The sequence below is a fragment of the Culex pipiens genome, chromosome 3 (assembly GCF_016801865.2).
Source record: "Culex pipiens pallens isolate TS chromosome 3, TS_CPP_V2, whole genome shotgun sequence".
NCBI classification, from domain to species: Eukaryota; Metazoa; Arthropoda; class Insecta; order Diptera; family Culicidae; genus Culex; species Culex pipiens.
The window spans coordinates 1,751,508-1,776,366 of record NC_068939.1 but is presented as its reverse complement, the minus strand read 5'-3'; the positions used below and the strand labels follow the sequence as shown (position 1 = coordinate 1,776,366).

General features: G+C 35.0%; 2 protein-coding genes across 4 annotated transcripts in view; one reads left to right on the top strand and one right to left on the bottom strand.

Annotated features, from left to right (window-relative positions):
• Nucleotides 1-24,859, bottom strand: part of LOC120423015 (uncharacterized) — a 35,647-nt gene that overhangs the window by 3,766 nt on the left and 7,022 nt on the right. The window lies entirely within an intron of this gene.
• The window catches only part of LOC120423016 (carbohydrate sulfotransferase 11), a 33,143-nt gene that overhangs the window by 2,209 nt on the left and 6,075 nt on the right, over nt 1-24,859 (top strand). Inside the window, exon 2 of one of the 3 annotated variants that reach the window (XM_039586656.2) lies at nt 13,983-14,602. In XM_039586656.2, the coding sequence (XP_039442590.1) occupies nt 14,465-14,602 (138 nt within the window). In that variant the 5' untranslated portion in view covers nt 13,983-14,464. Of the gene's footprint in view, nt 1-13,953; nt 14,603-24,859 lie in introns of those variants that run through there. The other 2 variants (XM_039586654.2, XM_039586655.2) reach the window with 2 other exon arrangements.

Sequence of the window (24,859 nt, the reverse complement as noted above, 5' to 3'; positions counted from 1 at the left end):
CAAAATTTGTAAATCGCGAAGAAATTTGTAGATTTATTTGGTGTCTTCGGCAAAGTTGCTAGTTAGGACTTTGAACAAAATAGATTTTTCAATCAACTTTTTGTCGCTGTAAAGTGAATTAATCAGAAACAAAATTTTGATTTATTTATTTTTGGATATGTTTTAGGGAACCATCTGAGCAATTCTCTACGAATTCGGCCGATTTTGACCATTTTTATTTTTTGTATTTTTTGATTTGGCTCAAACTTTGTGGAGGGTTTACCTAAGACAAAAGAAACTTTTTTGTGTCATTGGATCACCCATACAAGTCTCCATACCTACATTTTTTTCTGCTGTCTATACAAAAATGGTACGTAAATATTCAAACACTCAAAAGTTACAATTTGGTGTCTTCGGCAAAGTTGTAGGTATTGTTGAGAACTATTGATAAAAAATAGGTACACGGAAAAAATGCTGATTTTCTATTTGACTTTTTTTTTCACAAAAACTTAATTTCCCAATGTACGCATGTTTTGAATTTCGAGATTGTTTCAGGAGACAAAATCACGCAACTTTTGAGCCATAGAGAAGTATGGTCAAAAAATCTGCCAACAAGTTATGATTTTTTGTAAAAATAGTGAAACAAATTTGACTTGATTTTGCCTTCCTCACTGAGGTAAGGCTATAATCCTGCTCTAAAAATGAACTTTTTATTAAAAGCTCGAAGACCCACCTTCATATATACATATCGACTCAGAATCGAAAACTGAACAAATGTCTGTGTGTGTGTATGTGTGTGTGTGTGTGTGTATGTATGTATGTGTTCAAAAATCTTGCCAAGTTTTCTCAGCACTGGCTGAACCGATTTTGATCGAACCAGTTGCATTCGACTTGGTTTAGGGTCCCATACATCGCTATTGAATTGTTTGAAGTTTCGATAAGTAGTTCAAAAGTTATGTATAAAAATGTGTTTTCACATATATCCGGATCTCAATTATATGCATGTAAACGATGTCCAGATCCATCATCCAACCCATCGTTGGTTAGGTAATCAAAAGACCTTTCCAACAAGTCCACAACATCGAAGATCTGGCAACCCTGTCTCGAGTTATGACCACTTAAGTGATATTTAAGTACTTTTTTGAAGCCGGATCTCACTTAAATGCATGTAAACGATGTCCGGATCAATCATCCAACCCATCATTGGTTAGGTAATCGAGAGACCTTTCCAATGAGTCCAAATAATTGAAGATCTGGCAACCATGTCTCGAGTTATGACCACTTAAGTGATATTGATGTACTTTTTTGAAGCCGGATCTCACTTAAATGTATGTAAACGATGTCCGGAACCATCATCCGACTCATCGTTGAATAGGTAATCAAGAGACCTTTCCAACGAGACCACAATATCGAAGATCTGGCAACCCTGTCTCGAGTTATGACCACTTAAGTGATATTTATGTACTTTTTTGAAGCCGGATCTCACTTAAATGCATGTAAACGATGTCCGGATCAATCATCCGACCCATCATTGGTTAGGTAATCGAGAGACCTTTCCAACGAGTCCACATAATTGAAGATCTGGCAACCATGTCTCGAGTTATGACCACTTAAGTGATATTGATGTACTTTTTTGAAGCCGGATCTCACTTAAATGTATGTAAACGATGTCCGGAACCATCATCCAACTCATCGTTGATTAGGTAATCAAGAGACCTTTCCAACGAGTCCACAATATCGAAGATCTGGCAACCCTGTCTCGAGTTATGACCACTTAAGTGATATTTATGTACTTTTTTGAAGCCGGATCTTACTTAAATGTATGTAAACGATGTCCGGATCCATCATCTTACCCATCATTGGTTAGGTAATCGAGAGACTTTTCCAACGGGTCCACATAATTGAAGATCTGGCAACCCTGTCTCGAGTTATGACAACTTAAGTTATATCTGTGTACTTATTTTTCTGGACCTAAAAAAAATAGCTGAAATATGTGTCCAAACCACTCATATTACCCATTGTTGGTAACAAGTGAGGAAGGCATCAACCACATAGGTGGATTAAGTTAGTTTTTTTGATGTAAAATTGAATTTGCAATCGAAAAGTACTCAACAGATTTTATGATAAAGGGCTCCGTTTTCAAGATAAAGCCACCGAAAGTTTGATTTTAGCGAAATATTTGCAGTTTTTCGATTTTTTAAAATAGTGCTGATGAGTGACCATCTCTAAAAATATTTTTTTTAATTTCAGAAAATTTTCTATAAAATTGTTAATATCTCAGCAATTGATGGTCCGATTTTCAATGTTAAAACATGAAACATTCGTGAAATTTTTTGATCTTTTCGAAAACTATACTTTTAAAATTTATGAATAAAGACTAACATTTTAATAGGGCGTTATCTGGAATGTTTGGCCCTTCTTATTTCGAACATATGATCTCTCAGAAAAAGTAAACTTCGCCAGATATCATTTGAATTTTCAAAACATTTTTCAGGCAATTACAGCATTGTGAACATTGCAGACCAAATGGACAAAGCATTCATACCAAAAAACATAAACACAAGCTTTTACGCTCTTATGGAGAATGAAGTGTTTATTTTTCAGTCTGCGATCAGCAGTGAAGCGAGTCAGACGTGCGTTCCTCACACATCATAAAAGTGCTAAAAAGTGCAAAAAATGCCTCACGGCAAGAAAAAGAGGCGGTCCTCACCAGCAGGATCGGCAGATTTGAAGAAGCAAAAGAATGCCGAAGCGCTACCTGCAAAGCCAGGCAGTTTGAGCAAGGACGCTCAAAAATTGTCTGGAAACCAGTTCGCTACCCTCCCTGTGGACGTGAGCGAGAAGGAAGAATTTGAACGACGGGAAAAGTTGCCACCCATTTTTGTGAAAACATCGTCATCGGATTCGGTGCGAAAGTGGCTGACCGGGTTTATCAAATCTGGTGCTTTACGAGCTTCCATTCGCTTGTGTGCTGATGGACTCAAAATTCTGCTACCTACTAGAAAGGATTACAACTACGTTCGGGATTTCCTGAACAACACAAAGATTGAATACTACAGCCATGACGATCCAGGTAAACGCCCCATGAAACAGGTCCTCCGAGGCCTGTACGACATGGATGTGAGTGTGCTGAAAGAGGAGCTCAAAACTCTTAAGTTGAACGTGATCGAAGTCTTCAAGATGACGAGACACAACAAGGACATCAAGTATCGTGATCAACTGTACCTGGTACATTTCGAGAAAGGATCGACAACGCCGTCTGAGCTGAAGGCAGTTCGGGCGATTTTCAACATCATCGTGACTTGGGAACGTTATCGTCCAGTGCACCGTGACGTGACACAATGTTCGAATTGCTTGCAGTTTGGGCATGGTGGAAGGAACTGTTTCATCAAGAGTCGTTGTGCAACCTGCGGAGGTGAGCACAAAACTCAAGCTTGCAACACAATCAACGGGAACATCGGAGCGAAATGCTTCAATTGCGGCGGCGACCATTCGACCAAGAATCGAAGCTGCCCAAAACGTGCTGAGTTTGTAAAAATTCGGCAGCAAGCGACGACGAGGCACCAACCAAATCGTCGCAAAACACCACCAACTTTCACGGACGTGGATTTTCCTGCTTTGGCGTCACCAGGAGCGGGATCTGTTCGAGTGGTTCCAAATCTGCAGCCATTGCCGTTGAATCAGCGGCAAAAAGTTGCAGAGAACACAACACCTCCAGGCTTCAGTCAGCAACCGAGGGAAAACCAACCAGCACCAACGGGTGAAGGCAGTAGTGACCTGTTTTCACCACAAGAACTTCTGAACATTTTCATCGAGATGACAACAACATTGCGTGGTTGCAAAACTCGTGCGGAACAAGTAAGAATGCTTGGAGGATTTATCTTAAAATACAGTTCGTAGTTTACTAGTTATAATGATTTTGAATATTTCAATGAATTTGCTTTTTTAGTTTTAAGTTAGGATTAGTTGTTAAAGTTATTTTTTTTACCCAAATGTATTCGATTCAATGCAAAAATGTAAAACAATTTGAAGTAAATGAATGAATGTGAACAGTTAATAATAAAACGAAAAATATAACAAAGATGAAGAGCATTTAGCCATACCACTTAGAATGTAAATGTAATGTAATTATTATAAGAAAGTTCAATAAAGACATATTTAATTTCAAAAAAAAAAGTGTTTATTTTTTAATGAAAACATACCCATGTGGTGTATCTGCCAAGTTTTTATTATAGAGGTTGGCAATCTCATTTTCGCTAGCTTACTTAGAATCCTATCATTCACTGAAATGTAATTCAAAAATGTTTATGAAAGCCAGAAACATAACACCTCACCCTAGCACTGCATAAGCTCCTGTTTTTCCTGTTTAGAAAAACGCGCGCGCGAGGAAATAAAACTGTGATCGATATTTTTGTTATTATGAATGAACAAATAAACCGCCGCTCAAGTGGCAGGCAGAAGGGTGGAAAATCTGCGGCCACGATAAAGCGCGGCATAAAAATAGACTCCGGCGTACGTGAATGGGTCAGAAGCTCTATTTGTTTGCGCGTTTTTTTCCTTTTCTTTCTTTTTCCCTAACTGAGCTCCGAGTAGGTGTCTCGAATGTGAATGAAAGAGGAAACCCCCCTCCTTCAGAACCGGGAATAATGGAGACACACAGCAGCGCCGGCTCATCATCATCACACGGCTTGGTCAGATCACGCTCTCTGACCATCACACTCCGAGGACCGCCCCGTGGTGGATGGAGGTGGAGTGGCAAACGAGCAACAAGATTAATTTGCTCTGAAGTGGCCACCGGGACCGGGTCCGAGCCTGTATCCGCAGACATTAATCACGTCCGTCCGGGTTGAGTTTTCGGGTGTGATAGAGCCGCAAGGCAAAATTGGCAGTCGTCTGCAGCACATCAGCATAAAAGCGTGGAGTTGCACGGTCGTCCTTCAGGTTCGGGGTGGGGGTGGTCATGTTTACCTTGGTCGTTGAAAAGAGACTTGGCAAACATTTCGTAAATTATGTTTAACGAGCCAAAGCTAAAGGATTTGGTTTTGTTTGACTCCTTTCGTAAATGGTCACACAGTTTGATGGGGAAAGGTATTGTTTGGTCAGGATTTCAAACTTGGAGACTGTGTGTTATGGTGGGTTATATTATGAAACTTTTTGGCAGCAGTACAAGTGATGCTGGAGTTAAGAAGCGTTGAGAGTATGTGATTTTTGGCACAGATCGCTGTAATCAATATTTGTAGCTACAAATATCTTTGAAAACTGATCTAGATGGTTTGGATAGTAATAGTAATTTGTTTACCCATTTATAACTAACATGTTGATCAAGTTTGATTCAAAACATGGTTGCCACATCATCCAACTTTATAATAACCACTCAATCAATCTTCTTATAATTGTGCAAACAATTTTGGAAATGATGATGATGTCAATTTGTTTGTTCCGTTCACACCGAAAAAAACCTCTTTGCTACAATTATTTAAGGTGACGCCTCCCCTCATGACCATGATTTTGCATATCAAGATTAGCTGCGGCATTGCTGTCGATATTTTGATTAAAGATCATATACAAGACTGACTACACTTTGGATTATTTTCAGCCAACTCACACAGCAGCTGGCCCGAACCCTTTTCATGAGACATTGCTCTAGGAATCACCAAACTGCAGCCCGGGTTTGAAATTATTTTTGATTATTGATACGTGCTATATTTATAAGGATTGATGACGCACTAAGTAAGTTTGATCTCATTTTCCAAAATGATTTTTAAATTGTTAAGTGTTTTAAAAGTTGATGAATGTAAAGTAATATAAATTCTAAATCGAGTTGTTTTAAAATAAATAACTTTTATTTATTTAAAAACAACGATACTTCAAATGCCGTTTATATCTTTGAAATGTCAAACAGTTTTAAAAATAAATTGAATTGTGTAGATTAATTCGACTATTCCTGCAGTTTTTCAAAATTTTAATTTAAATCAAATCATCAAATCTGGACTTATTTTGAGAATCTAAGACCAAACGGTTTAAAAAAGCGATGCTCAAAGAAAACAATGGAATATGGAATATTTATTGAAATCACGGGAGTACTAAATTAAAAAAAAAAATCATAAACTATTTATTGAAAACTGTTCGCTCCGATGTAAGTTCAAAATTTTTTCAAAAATGTGAGGGTGAGTAGACATTTTGACAGCTGCAACTATTTTACAATACCCATAGTGTTGGGTAGGTCAGCTATTGTTCCGATTTATTTTTATATAAAAAGTTACCTAAAGCTTGAAAAATAGAAAAATAGTTCAAATTGTCAAAATGCATATCCGCCCTTTTCTCGTGTTGCTCCAGATTTTTTATAAATGTCCACAAGCTGTTTTAATTTTGAAACTTGAGAACCTCACATGAGGCTCTCGATACTCCGGCAAATTGGTAGTACTTCACATTTTTTTAAATGTATCGTTTTTAAGTTATAGCTACTTTAGGTATAACTTTTCGATTTCTTTTCGAATTTTAAAAATACATCTTGAAAGAAAAGTACCCCTGAAACAAATATGTTTTAAAAATGAATGATTTATTTAAGTGTAATTAGCCTTTAATTTTAAACTGGCGATACCTCGGAAACTGTTGGTCTAATTTTCAATGTTACAAAATTTAACTATTGGGAAATTTGCTGATCTTTTCAATAAAATATAATTTCGTTTTTTTTAATCGAATTAATTTCCTGATAATTTTAATTTGTTGAAATATTTTCATTGAAAACATTCGAAAATTTTGCAAAAAATTCATGTTTACCCTTGAACATCGAACCAATAGAGATACCGTCAGTTGAAATTTAGAGGCTAATAAAGGGACAGTTGTAAAAAATCATTTTCATCGATTCAAATTATTTGTAGAGAAAAAAATTGTACCTTAAAAAATTATAACTCGAAAACGATACATTATATCAATTAAAATCGATAAGTACTTTTCGATTGCAAATTAAATTTGGCTTTAAAAACCATATTTTGCATCCATTATGGTTCATAACATTTTTTAGTCCCCTAAAACAAATAAAATTAAAAAATACGTATTTTGGGAATAAGTGATAAAAAGTTAAATATTTTTCCCTTCATTTAATCATAACCTTCAACTTTGCCGAAGACATCAAATCGATCAGAAGATCTCTTCTCAATATGCATATCCATTTTGTATGACTAGCCTTAAACATCGTAAGGAGACTAGTACCGTCAACCGGGGTGACTTTGATAGGATTTCAATTTGTTTTAAGAATATTTTCCAACAGGTAAGGTTTTTCTCAAGATTATTATTTTTAAAACATGTACTGGGGTAGACCACACAAGGTCCATGCACTATTTCGGAAAAAAAGTTTTTTAAATAATGTTTAGAAAAATAGTTACGTTAAAAATTCTTAGTTTTAATTCCGGGGTGACTTTGATAGTCATAGATTTTCTTGTTAAAATCATATTTAAGATGTTAAAACTTTATTTGTACGTTAAATGTACCATCACTAAAGTAGCTGATACAGTTTTTAAGAAAAAAAAACAATGTTTAGATTTAATTAACTAAGTTTATAAGCTTTTAAGCAAAATACATATAAATTTTAGGTAAAATTGTTAAAAAGTCGGAATTTTGCCTGAAATTTGTTAAAACTAGTTTTGTTTATAATATTATCGATTTATATTGCATTTTATACTGAATTCGAAGCACGAATCACAAGTTTTCACATTTTACATGAAATTTGTTCAACTGAAATTGCCTATAAATTGTGAGATTTTTTTTAATTGTGTTTCAAAAACACATATTATTTATTATTTACAAACTTTTTTAACCTTCTCTTAGTGGAAAATTGTCCAAAGAATCCGAAAATGCATTCCGTTTTCCGATTAAAAATCATGTTCATTGAGAAAATCATGACACTTTAAGAAGTTTTTAATAATGACTTTCATCAACATTTTTTTAACTATAGTTAACTAACTTTTTAAACTTGTCAAAATTTTATGAAAAGTTCTTCTTGATGTACTTTGAACACTTCTCTACCACGGTCAGTATGTTTCTAATCCATTCCTTACGTATTTTAATTGTACTCTTCATTTTGCGGAAAAATCGCAAACCTATCAAAGTCACCCCGGCTATCAAAGTCACCCCGTTTTACGGTATATAAAAACGAATGATGCAAAATTGCTTATTTTGACATAGGGAAAATTAAAACCTAAAACAAAACAAATAACAACATTTCACAAAAAAGCTTTTTTTTGCTAACAACTTGTCAGGATTAAGTTGGGACCAAGTCGAACTATCAACTTCTGTGGAACAAAAAAAATCAATTGAATTGTTGGCGATTGCTTAGACTCTGAATGAAATCAATATTTAAGGGATCAGTATTTGTCATATAAAGCAAGATTTTTACAAATACATCCCAAATATGTTACCACCTTTTATAAATATCAAACGATGTACAGAAATCTGGTTGGAGTAGTACTGATCATACTGAAAAACATACGTTTTTTGAACGTTCATAAATTCTACTCGAGTATCGATACCTCATGACAGAGTTCCCAGATCATTAGAACTCTTTTGCTACGAGATTTATGACATTCAGTATGCAAAAATAAAATCTTTTGAAAATTGAAATATCAGATTTTTTTGCAAAAAATATATTGTTTTGTATCTTCCAAATCCAAGCCACTTTTTCTAGAACAACCTCAGAAATTCTTTCATGTAAATAAATAAGAAAAAGGTGTACAATATCCTGTCTGCAGCAAAAAACAAAACTCTATACTTAAGTACCTCTTTTGTATTGTGTAATGCTTTGATACTTAACCAGCAAAAATAAAATAGAGCTAAATGAGGCTTAACTAATGCAAATCATCCTCTAGTGGTCGTACTTTTGCCTGCAAACGACGACACTTCGTCTCGTTCCAGTCCATTTACATTTACAATCACATCTCTGTGTTCTACATCACGGCGGCCAAACGAGCAAAACCCGCGGACCACACATTTCCATGTTGATGTTCCTCCCGAGACCTTTCCCCACCCGTCCTCGTGTTTACACATTCAAATTATACGTTTCAGTGCCAAACCAAACATAATTAGTACCACAAAATGTGCGAGTTCGTTTTTCCAGCCAACTCGGGCTCAGAAACCCCAGAAATCAGCATCGGAAGTTTAAATTTCCGGCAAACCACCACCACCACACCGCCCCCACGATGGATCGCGGGTCCATTTAAATTTAAATCTCGTTAAATCACCCGACATTGGCGGTCGCCTAAGCTTCGCACTAATGACACCTTTAGTACTCTAACCGCTAAATCACCGCACATTCATCAACATAGAGAGTGAGTGGTGCGTTCTAACGAGCAAAAAAAAGCAGCACCACCTCGGTGGAAGAAAAGCAAAGCAAGTGTGTCCATCAAATCGCGTGACATTTTCCACTCGTCGTCGCAATCGTAAAAACGTCCACCGTCATCGTCATCTCCGTCTCTAGACGTCAAGACGTCATTTTTGCTATTTCACGCAGAAAAGCCGCAAAAAAACAACCAACTCCCCCAAATGTCGACTATTTTCCTCCAATTTTGCGTGCAGCTCGCCACGAAATCCGTGTCACGCACGAGTTCACGATTTCACGAAAGCAGAGGTGATCTATAAAATTTGACAGCCGGTCGTCGTCGTCGTCGTCTCGACCGTACTATTACGATGATCATGCAGTAAAATGATATTTACTACGGGAGCACACACAGATGGTGCGTGGCGCCAAACAGTCTATAGAGTGTACTCCGTGGTCTGGTCCAGCTCGTGAGTGGAATGGCGATAGAACCAGACGGTTGGACGACGACGATGCTGGTTGAAAATGGTCGGTTTTGCGGAAGTAAAGTGTTTGGGAAATGTCTGGCAGCGATGAAAGGAGAGCAAACAAAATGGATATTTTTGTCGCATGCTGCAGTCTGTGAATGGTTCAGTAATTGCATTTTTATTTGTGTATTTAAGTTGAAATACAAATATCTCGTTTGAAATCTTTTATTATTAAGAATTATTTTTGTTTGTTTTTGTGAATTTAGCAGATAAGTTTAATAAATCTATCATTTTGGCTGAAATCCTGGTGGTTGCGAGGTACGTCAGTACTTAAATTAAGTGAATCGAACTAGAAGCCAAAATTAAATGTGCAGCAGACGTTTTTTTTTTAATAACATGGAAGACAACATTTTTTAGCCGAACAGTGCTAAATGAGCCTCTAAAACAGTTTAAGGCTAATGTTGAACAATTGTTCCAAGAATGAACTTTTTTTTTGAAATTTATTTTTTGTACTTTCTATGACCAAAGAAGTTTTCATACAATTTTGGAAAATTTTCAATGTCAAAAAATGAAAGTATCATGTAATTTTCCGAAAATATTTTCAAAATGTATATGTCAACCCAATAGTTTTAAAATGTCCAAAAAAATATTTTTCCACCATAAAATAGTAGTTTATGCAACAAGTTGCAAAAAGAGGATTTTTTCAGCACGAGTCGTACATTTATCCAACGAGGTTCACCGAGTTGGATAAATACGAAAAGTGCTGGAAAAATCAAGTTTTGCAACGAGTTCCATACAATTTTTTTTGCAATTCCGAAAAACACGCAATGAGTAAAATTTTAAGTCAAATTTTCATGTATTTTATCAATAAATCGTTTAAAAAAAATGTTGAAAAGTGTTACTTTTCGAAACCAGTGCACCCATTTCAGTGCTGAAAAGTAGAACTTTTCAGCATTTATTTGAAAAGTGTTGCTATTCGATTCTGTTATTTTGGTACAGAAAAGTAGGCTATTTCGTCGTTCAAGAATGACAGGAAAAGTAAGTAGTTTCACGACGGAATTGCAAAAATATATATTTTTTGCAATTCCGCTGTGAAACTGACACTTTTTCTTGTGTTCGAGAAAGGCGAAACGGCCTTCTTTTCAATGCCAAAAAACCTTACCTTTACTCTTTTGATTCATCTTAAGGAAAAACATGTATTTCCATCGGACGGATAGATGGATGACTCGATTATTCAGCTGAAATAATCTTCTTCTTGCAACTTGTTGCATTAACTATACTATTTTCGTTTTTTCCAAGTTTTTTAAAAGTCATGTTTTTTTCTAATTGGATGTACTTCCATATGAATTTTGAACAACTCAAAAGAGCTCAAAAGATGCCATTTTGTGTCAAGCAAAACATGCTTAAAAATGTAATTTTTTAAAAATTGTTATTTTGCCGTTTGCGCTACTCATTTTTTGTGTGGAAAGTCAAATTAAACAAAATTGTTTCAAAGATACATGTTAATTTAATTTAAAAAAGCACAAAACGCACCTGTCAAAAAATTGCAAAATATAATTAAAAGTATGAAAAATATTTTTTCCAGAAAAACAAACATTTTTTACCGATCTGTGGTAAACAGAAATTAAGATTTGTAAAAAGATTGAAAAGTATTTATTTGATCATAAATGCATAAATAAGCGTTAATTTACAATCGATTTTACATGTTTGTTTAATGAAAATTTAAATTTTAGTCAATAATTGCCATTTCACTTTGTGCGGAAATTATGAGAGGGGTGCGGGGTGAGAAAAACCTGAGATAATACACAAAATGGACAAAGTATAAAATGAACTGACATTCAACATTACGCCCTTTAAAATGTAAGTATTGGTTAAAAAATTTAGAAAATATTTTTTTCGAAAAAATCGGAACATTTCACGACTGTTTCATATTTTAACATTGAAAATCGGACCATTAGTTGCTGAGATATCGACATTAGAAAATGGTGGGTTGTTTGGGTGGGACTTAGAAAACATCAATTTTCCTGTTTTTAAACCTTTGCATGGCAATATCTCAGCAACTAAGGGTCGTATCAACAAAGTTTAAAAATGCAAAATATAAAGAATTTTCTCAGCTTTTCAAAAATATTTTTTTCAAAAGTGGGCAAACATGGGCACTAATTTTAAAAAATGAAAAACTGCGACTATTTTCAAAAAAGTCACCTAAAAATGGATTTAACTTGAAAACGGTGCACTTTATCAAAATTTTACTAGAGTACTTTTTGATTGCAAATTTAATTTTACATCGAAAAATGAAGTTGAAAAATTTTTGCGCCCAATTTTTCGATTTTTTGAAAAAATCATAACTCGCTCAAAGATTTTTTTGCACAACCTGGAAATTTCTGAAAAGTTGGCATTTGCTGTCCTCTAAAACATATAAAAAAATAGTGTTTTTTTGCAAATCAAGTTTAAGTGACAAAAAGTTAAATAAAAAATCACCAAAAATTTTTTTACCTTGCATCATTTTTTTTCAGTGTAGTCCATATCCATACTTACAACTTTGCTGAAGACGCATCGATCAAAAAAATATTTCAAAAGATACAGATTTTTGAATTTTCATACATCATTTTTGTATGGCCAGCTGCCAAATTTGTATGGAAAATTATATGGACAAACTAATGATGCAAAATGGCTGCTTTGGGCATACCGAAGGCACCAAAAAAGTTTCAGTCGGATTAAAAAATACAAAAAATTAAATTTAAGAAAAAAGACCGATTTCGTAGAGAATTGCTCATAGGTTTGTTAAAAATAACATCTCTTACCTTTAAGAAAATTGTACCGACTCGGTCCTAACCAAGTCCCAATACCGAAAGGGACAAAATAAATAATTTTGAAAGAAACAAAATTTGGTTCCTGAAAGCTTAAAATTTGGCCCACTAGTCAAAAACTTGGAGCACCTCTGCCGTAGACATAACCGGAACGACGTTGAGTTACGCAATTCAGAACAGTTTTGTTAACATCTTGATAAATTGTGAGTTTGGTAAATGCCAGTTTGTTTTAAAATTATCTACATTCTAGGAACCTTTGTTTTGTTTTGGGAATTGCTTTTTTATTGGAAATTGTTATGTATTCTACGTGAAGAAATTTCAAGTCCGTGTTAGGGAAACGCTTTTTAGGTGACCAGTTTTATGCATTCCAGGTACCGTAAACTGGGGTCAATCGGGACACATGGGGCGAATTGGGACAGAAGTTTATTTTTATTTTTCTGGTTGGTTTCGGTTAGAACAGACTCAGACCAACAAAATGTGTACATCCATTTCCAAATTTAAAAGATTTAAGTGCTCTAAAAACTGCTGTCCCTATTCAGACTGAAGCCCCGATTCGCCCCAGATAACGGTACTTGAAATTCTCGTCAGGCCAAAGTTTAATTGTAGCGTAACAAAATAATTTTTCTTTAAAATTGCACAAAAATAACCACATTTTTGCCTATATATCATCATGTTACTCAAAACTGCCAATTCGACATCAATACCAGCGCTGATAAACTAGCCTTCCCCAAACAACGGAATGTGTCATTGTATGTAAATTTAGCAACAGCTACCCGCAATCACACATGAATCGTTTAATGAGAAAAGTTAGTTGGCTGGAGGAAGCTACTAATACTCCACAACGACCTCCCCCCAACAATCAACCTTCTATGTAGAGCACCCGCGCTTCGAAGCACGTCGGAATTGATATCGGAACAGCGCCCAGATAATGCCAATAAACAATGCGCTTAATGGGAGTCAAATTGCCCGCAGCTCGCGTCGTACATTGATGGAAGGGCTTAATTTATAGGTCTATATCAGCGACGTAAACATTGATAGGATTGACGATGCGTGTGTGTGTGTGTGTGTGCGTTTTGAGGAAAGTTGGTGAGATTGATGAATTAGTGCAATAAAGTGTGTACGCAGATGTGGAGCATCGATTGTAGAATTCCTGGCATTTTGTAATCAGCCTGTCTGCTGGGCTGTTTTACACGATGCTGAGATTGCGCAATTACTGCGAACTTTGTAGATGGGCGAGTAGTTCAGAGGTGTATTCAGAACAAATTAGTTGAGAGGGTCGAAAATGTTCAAGTACAACTCTGTGGCATCTCAGGCAATGAATCACAAACACGCGGGTCAGATTTAGTGCGGTGAGCACTGGTCAATTGATACGAACTGCTAAACTAAACAGCATGCACATCTCAGTTTACTCACTTCTAGTGGAGCGTTCCAATTGAAATAAAGCACCAACCTACTAGCCAAGTGATGTTCTACAAATCAACGACAACAGCGCAGTACTAAAGTGCTACTAGTGATGTGTAGTCGAGTTAGTCGCTCGGCGTAGAAGGTGATGTTCGCGAGTTGTTTTGCGCCGAGCTTCCTTCCGACGATCCGGGCCAAGTTCAGAAGCCGACCGGCGAGATTTGTGCTGTAGTGTCAGACACCAATTGAAACCAATTACCAACCAAGTGCGAGTCAGTCGTCTCAGTCAGGCTGAGCGAAATTAACAGCAATACAAAAAAATCACCTTAGTTCAAGTGCAAATTTACCCCCGAACCAAACTCATCATCATCATCGAAAACCATCGAATCCAATCGACCACTTAGGGCATCGTAGGCACGGTGGATTAAATGGATAGCCCGCGTGGCCACCGACGACGACGACGACTTCCAGCAGCAACGCCGCGGGGGCCAGTCTTCTAGATGAAAGGACTCAACCGGACCAAATGTCGCATCGCTAGGCGCTTGTTTTTGTTTTTCGCCACCCTCTCGATCATCCCGTTTACGGTGCTCTACCTGGTCACCTCGGACCACCTATACCGATTCCGAGCGGCGTACAATGTGAGTATCCCCACGCTGAACTCTGAAAACCCAACCAATTTATTAAATTGCCACCTCCCGAACAACCCTCCCAAACCGCATCCCTCCCCTGAAAGTCATCGACGTGGAAAAGGCAGAGATGAAATTAATTGGAAATTGTCCAATTATCGGCTGACCTCGACCCCTCACAATATGGTTTATTGCTTGGGAATCGTTCGGGAAGGCACCGTGCGTCTCCATGGATGACGAAAACAACTCCGAGTAGAGAGAAGGAGGGCCAATTCCCGATTTATGCAGGCGGAACAATTTGATATGCATCAATGAGCGTGTTCTGAAAGGGCTAAAGAGTGCAAAGTCTACTTTGAAATTTTAAATTTTCTGGCATTTAAATATATCAATCGAAATGTTAAGAAAATATGTGTTCAAATTTAATTACTTTTCTGAAATTGTGTACCGTGAGTAAGGTAAAATCCTCAATTGTTAAAAAAAATGTTTCGCAAATAGTACACAGTAAAGAAGATGGTAATGTAACATCTGGGAATGTTGGCAGATTTTCTTTCAAAAATTTTACTCATTTTCTGTTTAATTTTACACTTTTACACATTACATAGGTAAAATTACTCAATAAGAAGCAATATACAACCAACAAATTTTTCAAATTTCCAAAATCCAACTCTTTTGTACAGTGTATCCCAAAATGCGTCTTGCACGATTCTGGATGCCATTCTGTTAGAAGTTTGCAAAAAAATGGGTATTGAAAATAGACCAATTCTGTCATTGTCAATCGATCGGGCGTCGAAAATCGATTGTCCATGATTTTTTGCAGATTATTCCAATGATTATTTCTCGAGAAATTCTTGAAATTCTTTCTTGAGTTGGAGCCCAATGTAAATCCTATACCTAAATATTACATCCTGAAACTTGTTTAAAAAACGTAATATCTACGTTTGAAAACATACTAAAATAAATTCAAAATATATGGTAAAAATAATAATAATTTTGAAAGGTGTAAAATTTGCGCTTGCGAAAACTTTTTTTTAAATGTAATATCACCACAATTCTACACTTTCTGAAGATTAATACCCAATCTCAAAAACATCTCGAAACTTTTTACACAAAGGTAACAGGGTAATTTTAATTTTCTTCCTTCTCTTTAGCATTCCTCACGGCTTATTTTGCATCGTAGGTACACAGCAAAAAATCCGATGGTAAAATCGCATGCAAAAGCATGCACATCACCTTCGCCAAAATAAACACTTAATATAACACACTGCATGTACAATTTTCGCAAACACAAAAAAAAAGTTGCAACCGACGGGTTTCAAACCCAGCACCAACAGTAAGGATTGGCGCCTTAGCCCACTCGGCCATCAGACCGGACATTTCGGTCAAGTAGGTTTCCCATACTGATGGGCTACATATTTCAGGGCGTAAAATTACATAAAATTACATAAAATAATGAAATATTTATTTTACACGCAGCTTGTACGCTTGTTTAGCTGTGTACACTTTTTCAAAACAACCAATGGGTTTTCTATGTGCACAGGACCTTTTTTAAAAATGTAAGCGAGAATTAAAGAAAAAAAAAATACGACGTTTAACATTTTAAAGGGATAGGCATTAAATTTGCGCAAGAGTTTAGGACGGTGCCAAATCTGGTACCAGAGCTATGATTTTTGTAAAAAAGATTTTTTCCGAAAAAACGATATAAGATAAAATTTGCAATTGAGAATTATTTTACACATTATTTGGTAAAGTGTACCGAGATTATTTGCAATTTAAAAACTCTTCACGAAGGAAAAGCACCCTTCGAAAATTTTTCCAATGCGGCGAAAAAAAAAATCTTTTTCTTATTTGACTTTGTTGATCGGCATGCTGGTTACTGAGAAACAGCTATTTAAACTAATATTTTGTAAAGAATTTGTTTTTCTCATAGTCATCTAAATTAAAAGCTATCATTTTTGAACTTGCAATACCTCGGAAATTATTGGTCTAATGTCTAATGTTGAAAATAAAAATATTGTTATATTGTCTGCTCTTTTCAATGATTTTTTTTTTAATTTTAAAGTCTAGTCCAACATTTGAAATGTCTTAAATAAGTGTTTTAAGTCCTTTCAAAAAAAATTATGCATGATTCCACAATTTCGAAAAAAAAAATCCCTGGATAAAAAGATTGAAAGTATTGCTGCCACCAATTTATGGAGTAGGTCGCCACAGAATAAAAGTATTCAAAATCTTGGATGATAGATTAGAAAGTCAGGCAGACTAAGTAATCTTGTATGCATACCAATAAGTAAGGCTGGTAATTTTTCACGGCAAAAACAAATTCGCGGCACCCAATTTCATGGTACTCTAAATTCTGTTAAATTTAACGAAATCATATGTTATTTTCTATTATATTATCCTAGTGACTGAAAAAGATAGCAGAATTTCAAAATACAAAACAAAACCCATTGACACAAAATTTTCATTGCAAATAAAATTCAACTGTCTTCAACTATAATTTTTTTCAACTTAATGAAATTTCGAAGAATTTGCATCTGCTGAGTTAGTCTCCAAAATTAGGCACATCCTAAACAAAAGATTCGCAAAAAGAACAATAAGTAAAATAAATGAAATAAAATTGTGTTTTTTACATTTCGACGCCTCTGTGCGCTCTTGTACTAAACTTGCTGGAATTTCTTCTAGAGAGCACAGAGATCAAGATTTGTTATTGATAATTTCTTAAAATCATGAACATTGTCAAATTTATATCAACTTTTCTTTAAACATATATTTGTATTTTAACCTAATTTAAAAAAAAACATTATGATTTTTTCTAGCCGTTACATGTCTTAAAAAATATGTTCTAAATTAGCCTTTTTTACCTCTTGTAATGATTTAATTGAAAAATACAAGGGTAAAATAGGAGCTATTCGGCAATAGATTATTTAAAAATTCCGCGGCATTTATTTAACGGTACGGTATCTAAATTTCACGGATTACGCGGCTTCCATGAAATCATGAAAAATCACTAGCACTACCAATAAGCAAATCTTCTATCTTTGTTCTTTGAATTCTTCAAAATCAAAAAGCAACAGAGTATCATGCATCTCCACCGAGTAATTTCACAAAACTTTCAAGCTCTAACATCGCGTGCTTAATGTACCGACGACGGTTTACCACTCGATGATTTGACGATTTAATCTGCAATTTAAATGAAATCAGTTGCCGACGAGAGCTTTTTCCCCCCTCATTCCGTTCATTTCATTCAATGCGGGACTGATTTTTCTCTATTGCTTCCGGATTTCATTCCAAACAAGAGCGTTCATTATCTTCCCGTTTCCATCATCATTTGGAAGCAAAAGGAAACATCTCGAATGCTTTTGTTTTCCACAAAATTGAAAAAGTCCACCTCCAATTGCATAGTTCACTTCAACCACCCGCAGGGATGCTTTTGTGCAAATTGAAACATGCATTTTTTATGCACCAACTAGCTTGAAAAAGGTTGGAATGGCAACTTCAAAAATGTTTAGATTTACAAATTGGAGCAGCAACTACAAAGTTGCAAAAAAAAAAAATGGTTTCAATTGAAACAGGCACGAAATTCATCAGATGAATAATACATTGACTTCTGCAATGGCTGTGACAAATCTCACGTTCATTAAATATGCTTGAATGCATCGGTGGAAAAATCGATACCATATTGTGGTATTGAGTGCATGAAATGTTCACTACTCCCAAGAAATCATGCGATATTTTCAAAATTCAGAAAAAAAAACCACTGCAATAAAACTAGGTTAACCATATTCATGCCCATCCGGTGGTAATCCGGAAATTGAATTTCCCTGGCCACCTGCCAGATCACCCTGCCCGCCGGAAAGAGAAACAACTACAAAAAAAGAGGGAAAACTGACAGCAAACTCCAGTGTATGTTATTGGAAAGCATCTGAGCAATTCTCTACGAAATCGGTCTTTTTTCTTCAATTTTAATTTTTGTATTTTTTAATCCGGCTGAAACTTTTTTGGTGCCTTCGGTATGCCCAAAGAAGCCATTTTGCATCATTAGTTTGTCCATATAATTTTCCATACAAATTCGGCAGCTGTCCATACAAAAATGATGTATGAAAATTCAAAAATCTGTATCTTTTGAAGGAATTTTTTGATCGATTTGGTGTCTTCGGCAAAGTTGTAGGTATGGATACGGACTACACTGGAAAAAATAATACACGGTAAAAAAAAATTTGGTGATTTTTTTATTTAACTTTTTATCACTAAAACTTGATTTACAAAAAAACACTATTTTTAATTTTTTTTATTTTTTGATATGTTTTAGAAGACATAAAATGCCAACTTTTCAGAAATTTCCAGGTTGTGCAAAAAATCACTGACCGAGTTATGAATTTTTTAATCAATACTGATTTTTTCAAAAAATCGAAATTTTGGTCGTAAAAATTTTTCAACTTCATTTTTCGATGTAAAATCAAATTTGCAATCAAAAAGTACTTTACTAAAATTTTGATAAAGTGCACCGTTTTCAAGTTATAGCCATATTTAAGTGACTTTTTTGAAAATAGTCGCAGTTTTTCATTTTTTTAAATTAGTGCACATGTTTGCCCAGTTTTGAAAAAAATATTTTTGAAAAGCTGAGAAAATTCTCTATATTTTGCTTATTCGGACTATGTTGATACGACCTTTAGTTGCTGAGATATTGCAATGCAAAGGTTTAAAAACAGGAAAATTGATGTTTTCTAAGTTTCACCCAAACAACCCACCATTTTCTATCGTCAATATCTCAGCAACTAATGGTCCGATTTTCAATGTTAATATATGAAACAATTGTGAAATTTTCCGATCTTTTCGAAAAAAAATATTTTTGGAATTTTCAAATCAAGACAAACATTTTAAAAGGGCGTAATATTGAATGTTTGGCCTTTGTGAAATGTTAGTCTTGATTTGAAAATTCCAAAAATATTTTTTTCGAAGAGATCGGAAAATTTCACAAATGTTTCATATATTAACATTGAAAATCGGACCATTAGTTGCTGAGATATTGACGATAGAAAATGGTGGGTTGTTTGGGTGAAACTTAGAAAACATCAATTTTCCTGTTTTTAAACCTTTGCATTGCAATATCTCAGCAACTAAAGGTCGTATCAACAAAGTCCAAATAAGCAAAATATAGAGAATTTTCTCAGCTTTTCAAAAATATTTTTTTCAAAACTGGGCAAACATGTGCACTAATTTAAAAAAATGAAAAACTGCGACTATTTTCAAAAAAGTCACTTAAATATGGCTATAACTTGAAAACGGTGCACTTTATCAAAATTTCAGTAAAGTACTTTTTGATTGCAAATTTGATTTTACATCGAAAAATGAAGTTGAAAAATTTTTACGACCAAAATTTCGATTTTTTGAAAAAATCAGTATTGATTAAAAAATTTATAACTCGGTCAGTGATTTTTTGCACAACCTGGAAATTTCTGAAAAGTTGGCATTTTATGCCTTCTAAAACATATCAAAAAATAAAAAAAATTAAAAATAGTGTTTTTTTGTAAATCAAGTTTTAGTGATAAAAAGTTAAATAAAAAAATCACCAAATTTTTTTTACCGTGTATTATTTTTTTCCAGTGTAGTCCGTATCCATACCTACAACTTTGCCGAAGACACCAAATCGATCAAAAAATTCCTTCAAAAGATACAGATTTTTGAATTTTCATACATCATTTTTGTATGGACAGCTGCCGAATTTGTATGGAAAATTATATGGACAAACTAATGATGCAAAATGGCTTCTTTGGGCATACCGAAGGCACCAAAAAAGTTTCAGTCGGATTAAAAAATACAAAAAAAATCGAATGACCGAAATCCTAGAGAACTGCTCATCTGCATAAATTTCCTGCGGGACCGGCATCCGTGCGTTCATAAAACAGAGCCTTTTTTGTCCAACCTGACAAGTCGCCAACCAGTGACCGGAACGATTCTTCGGACGCGTCCGTCTTGTGTGCTTGGTTTTATTTTATTGTTGTTGGCTGCTGCTAGGAAAGAAAGAAAAGTTGCGATAAAAACACTCTCACATTTCCATGTGAGTGTGTGTGTATGTGTGCGGAAAATGCTCACTGGCGGGAAGTGATTTAAATCGAAATCACATTGTCCTTTCGCTTGGAAAACATCCCGGCGACACATTCCGAATGTTTTATCGGATTCACCCAGCAGGGTTTGAAGACCTTTCTTTTTCAAAGATTTGTATTTTGACAATTTTTGTATTTCTGATGATGAAACCTTTATCAAAAAATAAATATTTTGCCAGCTGGAAACAAGTTGTGCAAAAATTTCCAAACTGTTATAATTATAAAATCTAAACAATTATACAACTTGACATTTTTGAAGTTAATGTCAGTAAACGCTTCAATTTCGTCAAGGTATGATAGATTTGGGCTCCCTGAACACGATCCAATCGATGGAATTGAATTTTAGTGCAATCCCTGCCAATAAATATAATTGTACGTACTCACTTGTATCTATGAAGGGTAGCAAAAATAAGGGGGTGCGCATGGTTGCTTAAGCCGATTCTTCACAATTTTTACCCGAAATTTACAATTTAATTTATCGGCAACGAATTCACTTAAATTCAATTCTGGCGAATGGAGCGCGTTCAGGGAATCTATCATACCTTGAAAAAACTGAAGTGTTTACTGACATCAACTTCTAAAATGTCGAATTCGACGCCAACATTTCAAAAAGCATCATGTACAAACCATGCGTTTTGAGAAAAACGCATTTGAATGTTGAGCATCCATTTTCAATTCCCATTTTAATATAAAAGCAAAATAAGATGTTCTAATGATAACAAACGATAAAAAACGTTGCTTTTATCGATACTTGATCATCCAAATTCAATAAAACATTATTTCCGTAATTTTATTTGAGAAAAACAAACATAACTTCTTTTGAAATCACCAACGTTTATATCACCCTTCTGGCATTGAGGGGGACGCTTTGTTATGATTCGGTTTTCTTCGCCGAATGTACATGGCGCTTTGTTCATGTTGCTTTTTTCCGTCACGAGGTTCATGTAGTCTTTTGTTTGACAGGTTGACAGGGCTATATAAACAGGGACTGCTGATGGCAGAGATTTTGTTTATGTTACTTTATTTAAAATCATGATTAAACAGACTTTACTGAAGTAACTTTTGCTTATTTTTGGTGGAGAGGTAGCTTATTAGGAGTACTTTCAGAATATGCAATAACCCAGAAAGTGTCAAAATGTACATGATGTCTTTTGAAATGTTACCGTCGAATTGTGTTATTCTTGATGGTAGGAAAGTGATTTAGGATGAAAAATTTTAGCCATATTTTTTTCTGAAAATTATGTTTATAAAAATTTGATGGGATGTGAAATTGAGGTGCGGGACATTTCGCCGAATGTCGTTTCGCCGACGGTCATTTCGCCGAAGGTCATTTCGCCGAAGGTCATTTCGCCGAAGGTCATTTCGCCGAATGTCGTTTCGTCGCATGGGACGTTTCGCCGAATTGACAAATAATCGTATAATAAATATATAAAATAGACACAAATTGTATTAAAATATTTTGAAAAAGTATAATATCCCTAAAAGGTGATTTTGCAATCTTCTTTAATTTTTTTTTTCTTAGTATGTTATTTTTATAAGTTTATGCATTATTATATGCATAAACAATCGCAAGCAGTTATTTAATTTCAGCATATAATTTCTATAAGTTGTTGCATTAATTTCTGTTAGTTTTTTGCATTCTTGTTTTAATATATCATTTGAATTATTTCTGTGAGCTTTTGCGTTCTGTTGACCATGAGCAGTTCTTTCAATTTTCTGCTTAAAATTTTGATAAATTTCTGTTAGTTTTTGCATTCTTTGTTTTTAAGTTTTTGTATTCTTTCCTACATGAGCAGTTCTTTTGATTTTCAGTATAACATTTTGATTCCGGTTTTTGCATTCTTTGTTTACTGAGCATATTTTTTAATTATTTATGAGAGTTTTTGCATTCTTTCAAACATGAGCAGTTCTTTTAATTGGCTGCTTATAATTTAGATTATTTCAGTTTGCTTTTGCATTCTTTGTTTTTTGAGCAAATTATTTTTATAATTTTTGTGAGTTTTTGCATTCTTTCAAACATGAGCAGTTCTTTTAATTGGCTGCTTATAATTTAGATTATTTCTGTTTGTTTTTGCATTCTTAGTTTTTTCTAACAAATTATTTTAATAATTTTTGGGAGTTTTCGCATTTTTTCAAACATGAGCAGTTCTTTTGATTTTTAGCATAACATTTAGAAATATTTCTGTTAGTTTTTGGATTCCTTATTTTTTCAAATTATTTGTATTATTTCTGTGAGTTTATGCATTCTTTGAAACATGAGACGTTCTTTACTTTTTCAAATTATTATATTATTATCTTGCCACTCCTTCTCAAGTTTGCATGAGTGAATTACAAGATGGCACTGCAGCGAACAAATAGCCTAGAGTATACAAAAAAGTTAATTTTCATTCAATTCGGCGAAATGACTTTCGGCGAAACGTAACATTCAGCGAAACGACTTTCGGCGAAATGACCGTCGGCGAAACGACATTCGGCGAAACTTACCAGATCCGTGAAATTGATCAGAAAAATCACAAATTTTCAACTTCAAACAAAAAAACTTAAGAACTAATTACATTCCACCTTCCGGATTACCCAGGGAGCGTTCCATCACACACAATACGTGCCTCTTAAGGTAGAGAGGAAAAACAGCAAGTCCTCACTTTAATCTAGAGCCTCTCCAGCTGAATGTATGTAATTTGAAATGATTATGATATAAACGTCGTCATGCCGGCGAGAAGGCGCTTCGGGCACGTGCTCAACACGTTCACCTCTCTTGGTCCTCTGTACACCTACACGTTTGAAATTGGTTAGAGAAGGATGATCCACAACAACACGTACATCGCAGAGTACACGGAATGACGCCAAGAAGTCCACTTACGGCAGCTCACGTTCCGAAGGAGTGCTCAAGAGTCTCTTCAGTTGTGGAGAATTTTTTGCGCTGAGAATCGCATTTCCACATTTGGATCATTTGATTTAGAAAAAAAGGTATCAAATGCGCTTTTTTAAGAAATTTAAAAATTACGAGCAGAAAACTTCAAAGAAAACAAATGCCACGTGTTTTTCCACCTGCCCGAGGGTAGTCCAGCAAAGAGCTGAAAAAACACGTGAAAAGCTCGCCACCGCAAAACGTTTTCCCCACTTTTTGTCGCATCACAAGCGAGCGAGTTCAAGGGGGTGGGGCGGAGAACATTTTCATTCACTTGTTTGACTTTCGCCTTCAAGCACCATCATCGTCAGCGTTTCATGCTTTTCATTTCTTTGGGCTCGTGTCTTTGTTTGGATGGGCGCAGAAAAGAACAATACCCGAAAAACAGGAAAGGCTTTTGTTTTTTCGCTTTGTGCCCGGATGAAAATGAATTTCAAATTTTAAGGAAAGCGGAAAGACAATTGTTCGTGAAAGGTCTTGAAATGGCGAGGAAACTTCAAATTTCTATTCTATTTCAGAATCAATCATTCAAATATTGTAACCTTTTTTGTGTTGATCAATTGTTTAAATTACAGTCCAGACTCGATTATCCGAAACTTCGATTATCCGAAGCTCAATTATCCGAAGGTTTGTATGGGACTTCGGATAAACGAAATCGATTTTTTTTCGTGTTTTATTTTTTTATTTTCTTGTTTTTAACATAAAATTTGAGTTCTACGACCCCATTTTAGTCAAATTTGAGTTGTTGATTGCCTTTTAAAAAATAAAATGCATTTTTTCTTCAATATTGCATCACCGCCATTTTAGCCGTTATCTTGGATTTGAAAATTCTAAATAATTTTAGCGTAGTTTAGAGGTTTTACCTATGCTCAACAATAAAAATTAGACAGCGAAAAAAAAAATCGTGATTCGATTATCCAAAGTTTCGATTATCCGAAGTGAAAATTATAATCGAATCTGGACTGTATATGAATACACAACTCAACATTTTTGAAGTTGATGGATGACAGTAAACGCTTCAGTTTTATCAAGGTATGATAGATTTGGGCTCCCAGAACACGCTCCAAACGACAGAGTTGAGTTTTAATGAATTCCTTGCGAAAAAATAAAATTGTAAAATTCGGGTATTAATTCTGTCGAAATATCTCACGCAACCATGCGCACCCACTTATACTCCCACAGAAAATCGTGAGTGCGCCTGGTTGCTCAAGATGATTTCATACCATTTATACTCGAAGATTACAATTTTATTTTTTGCTG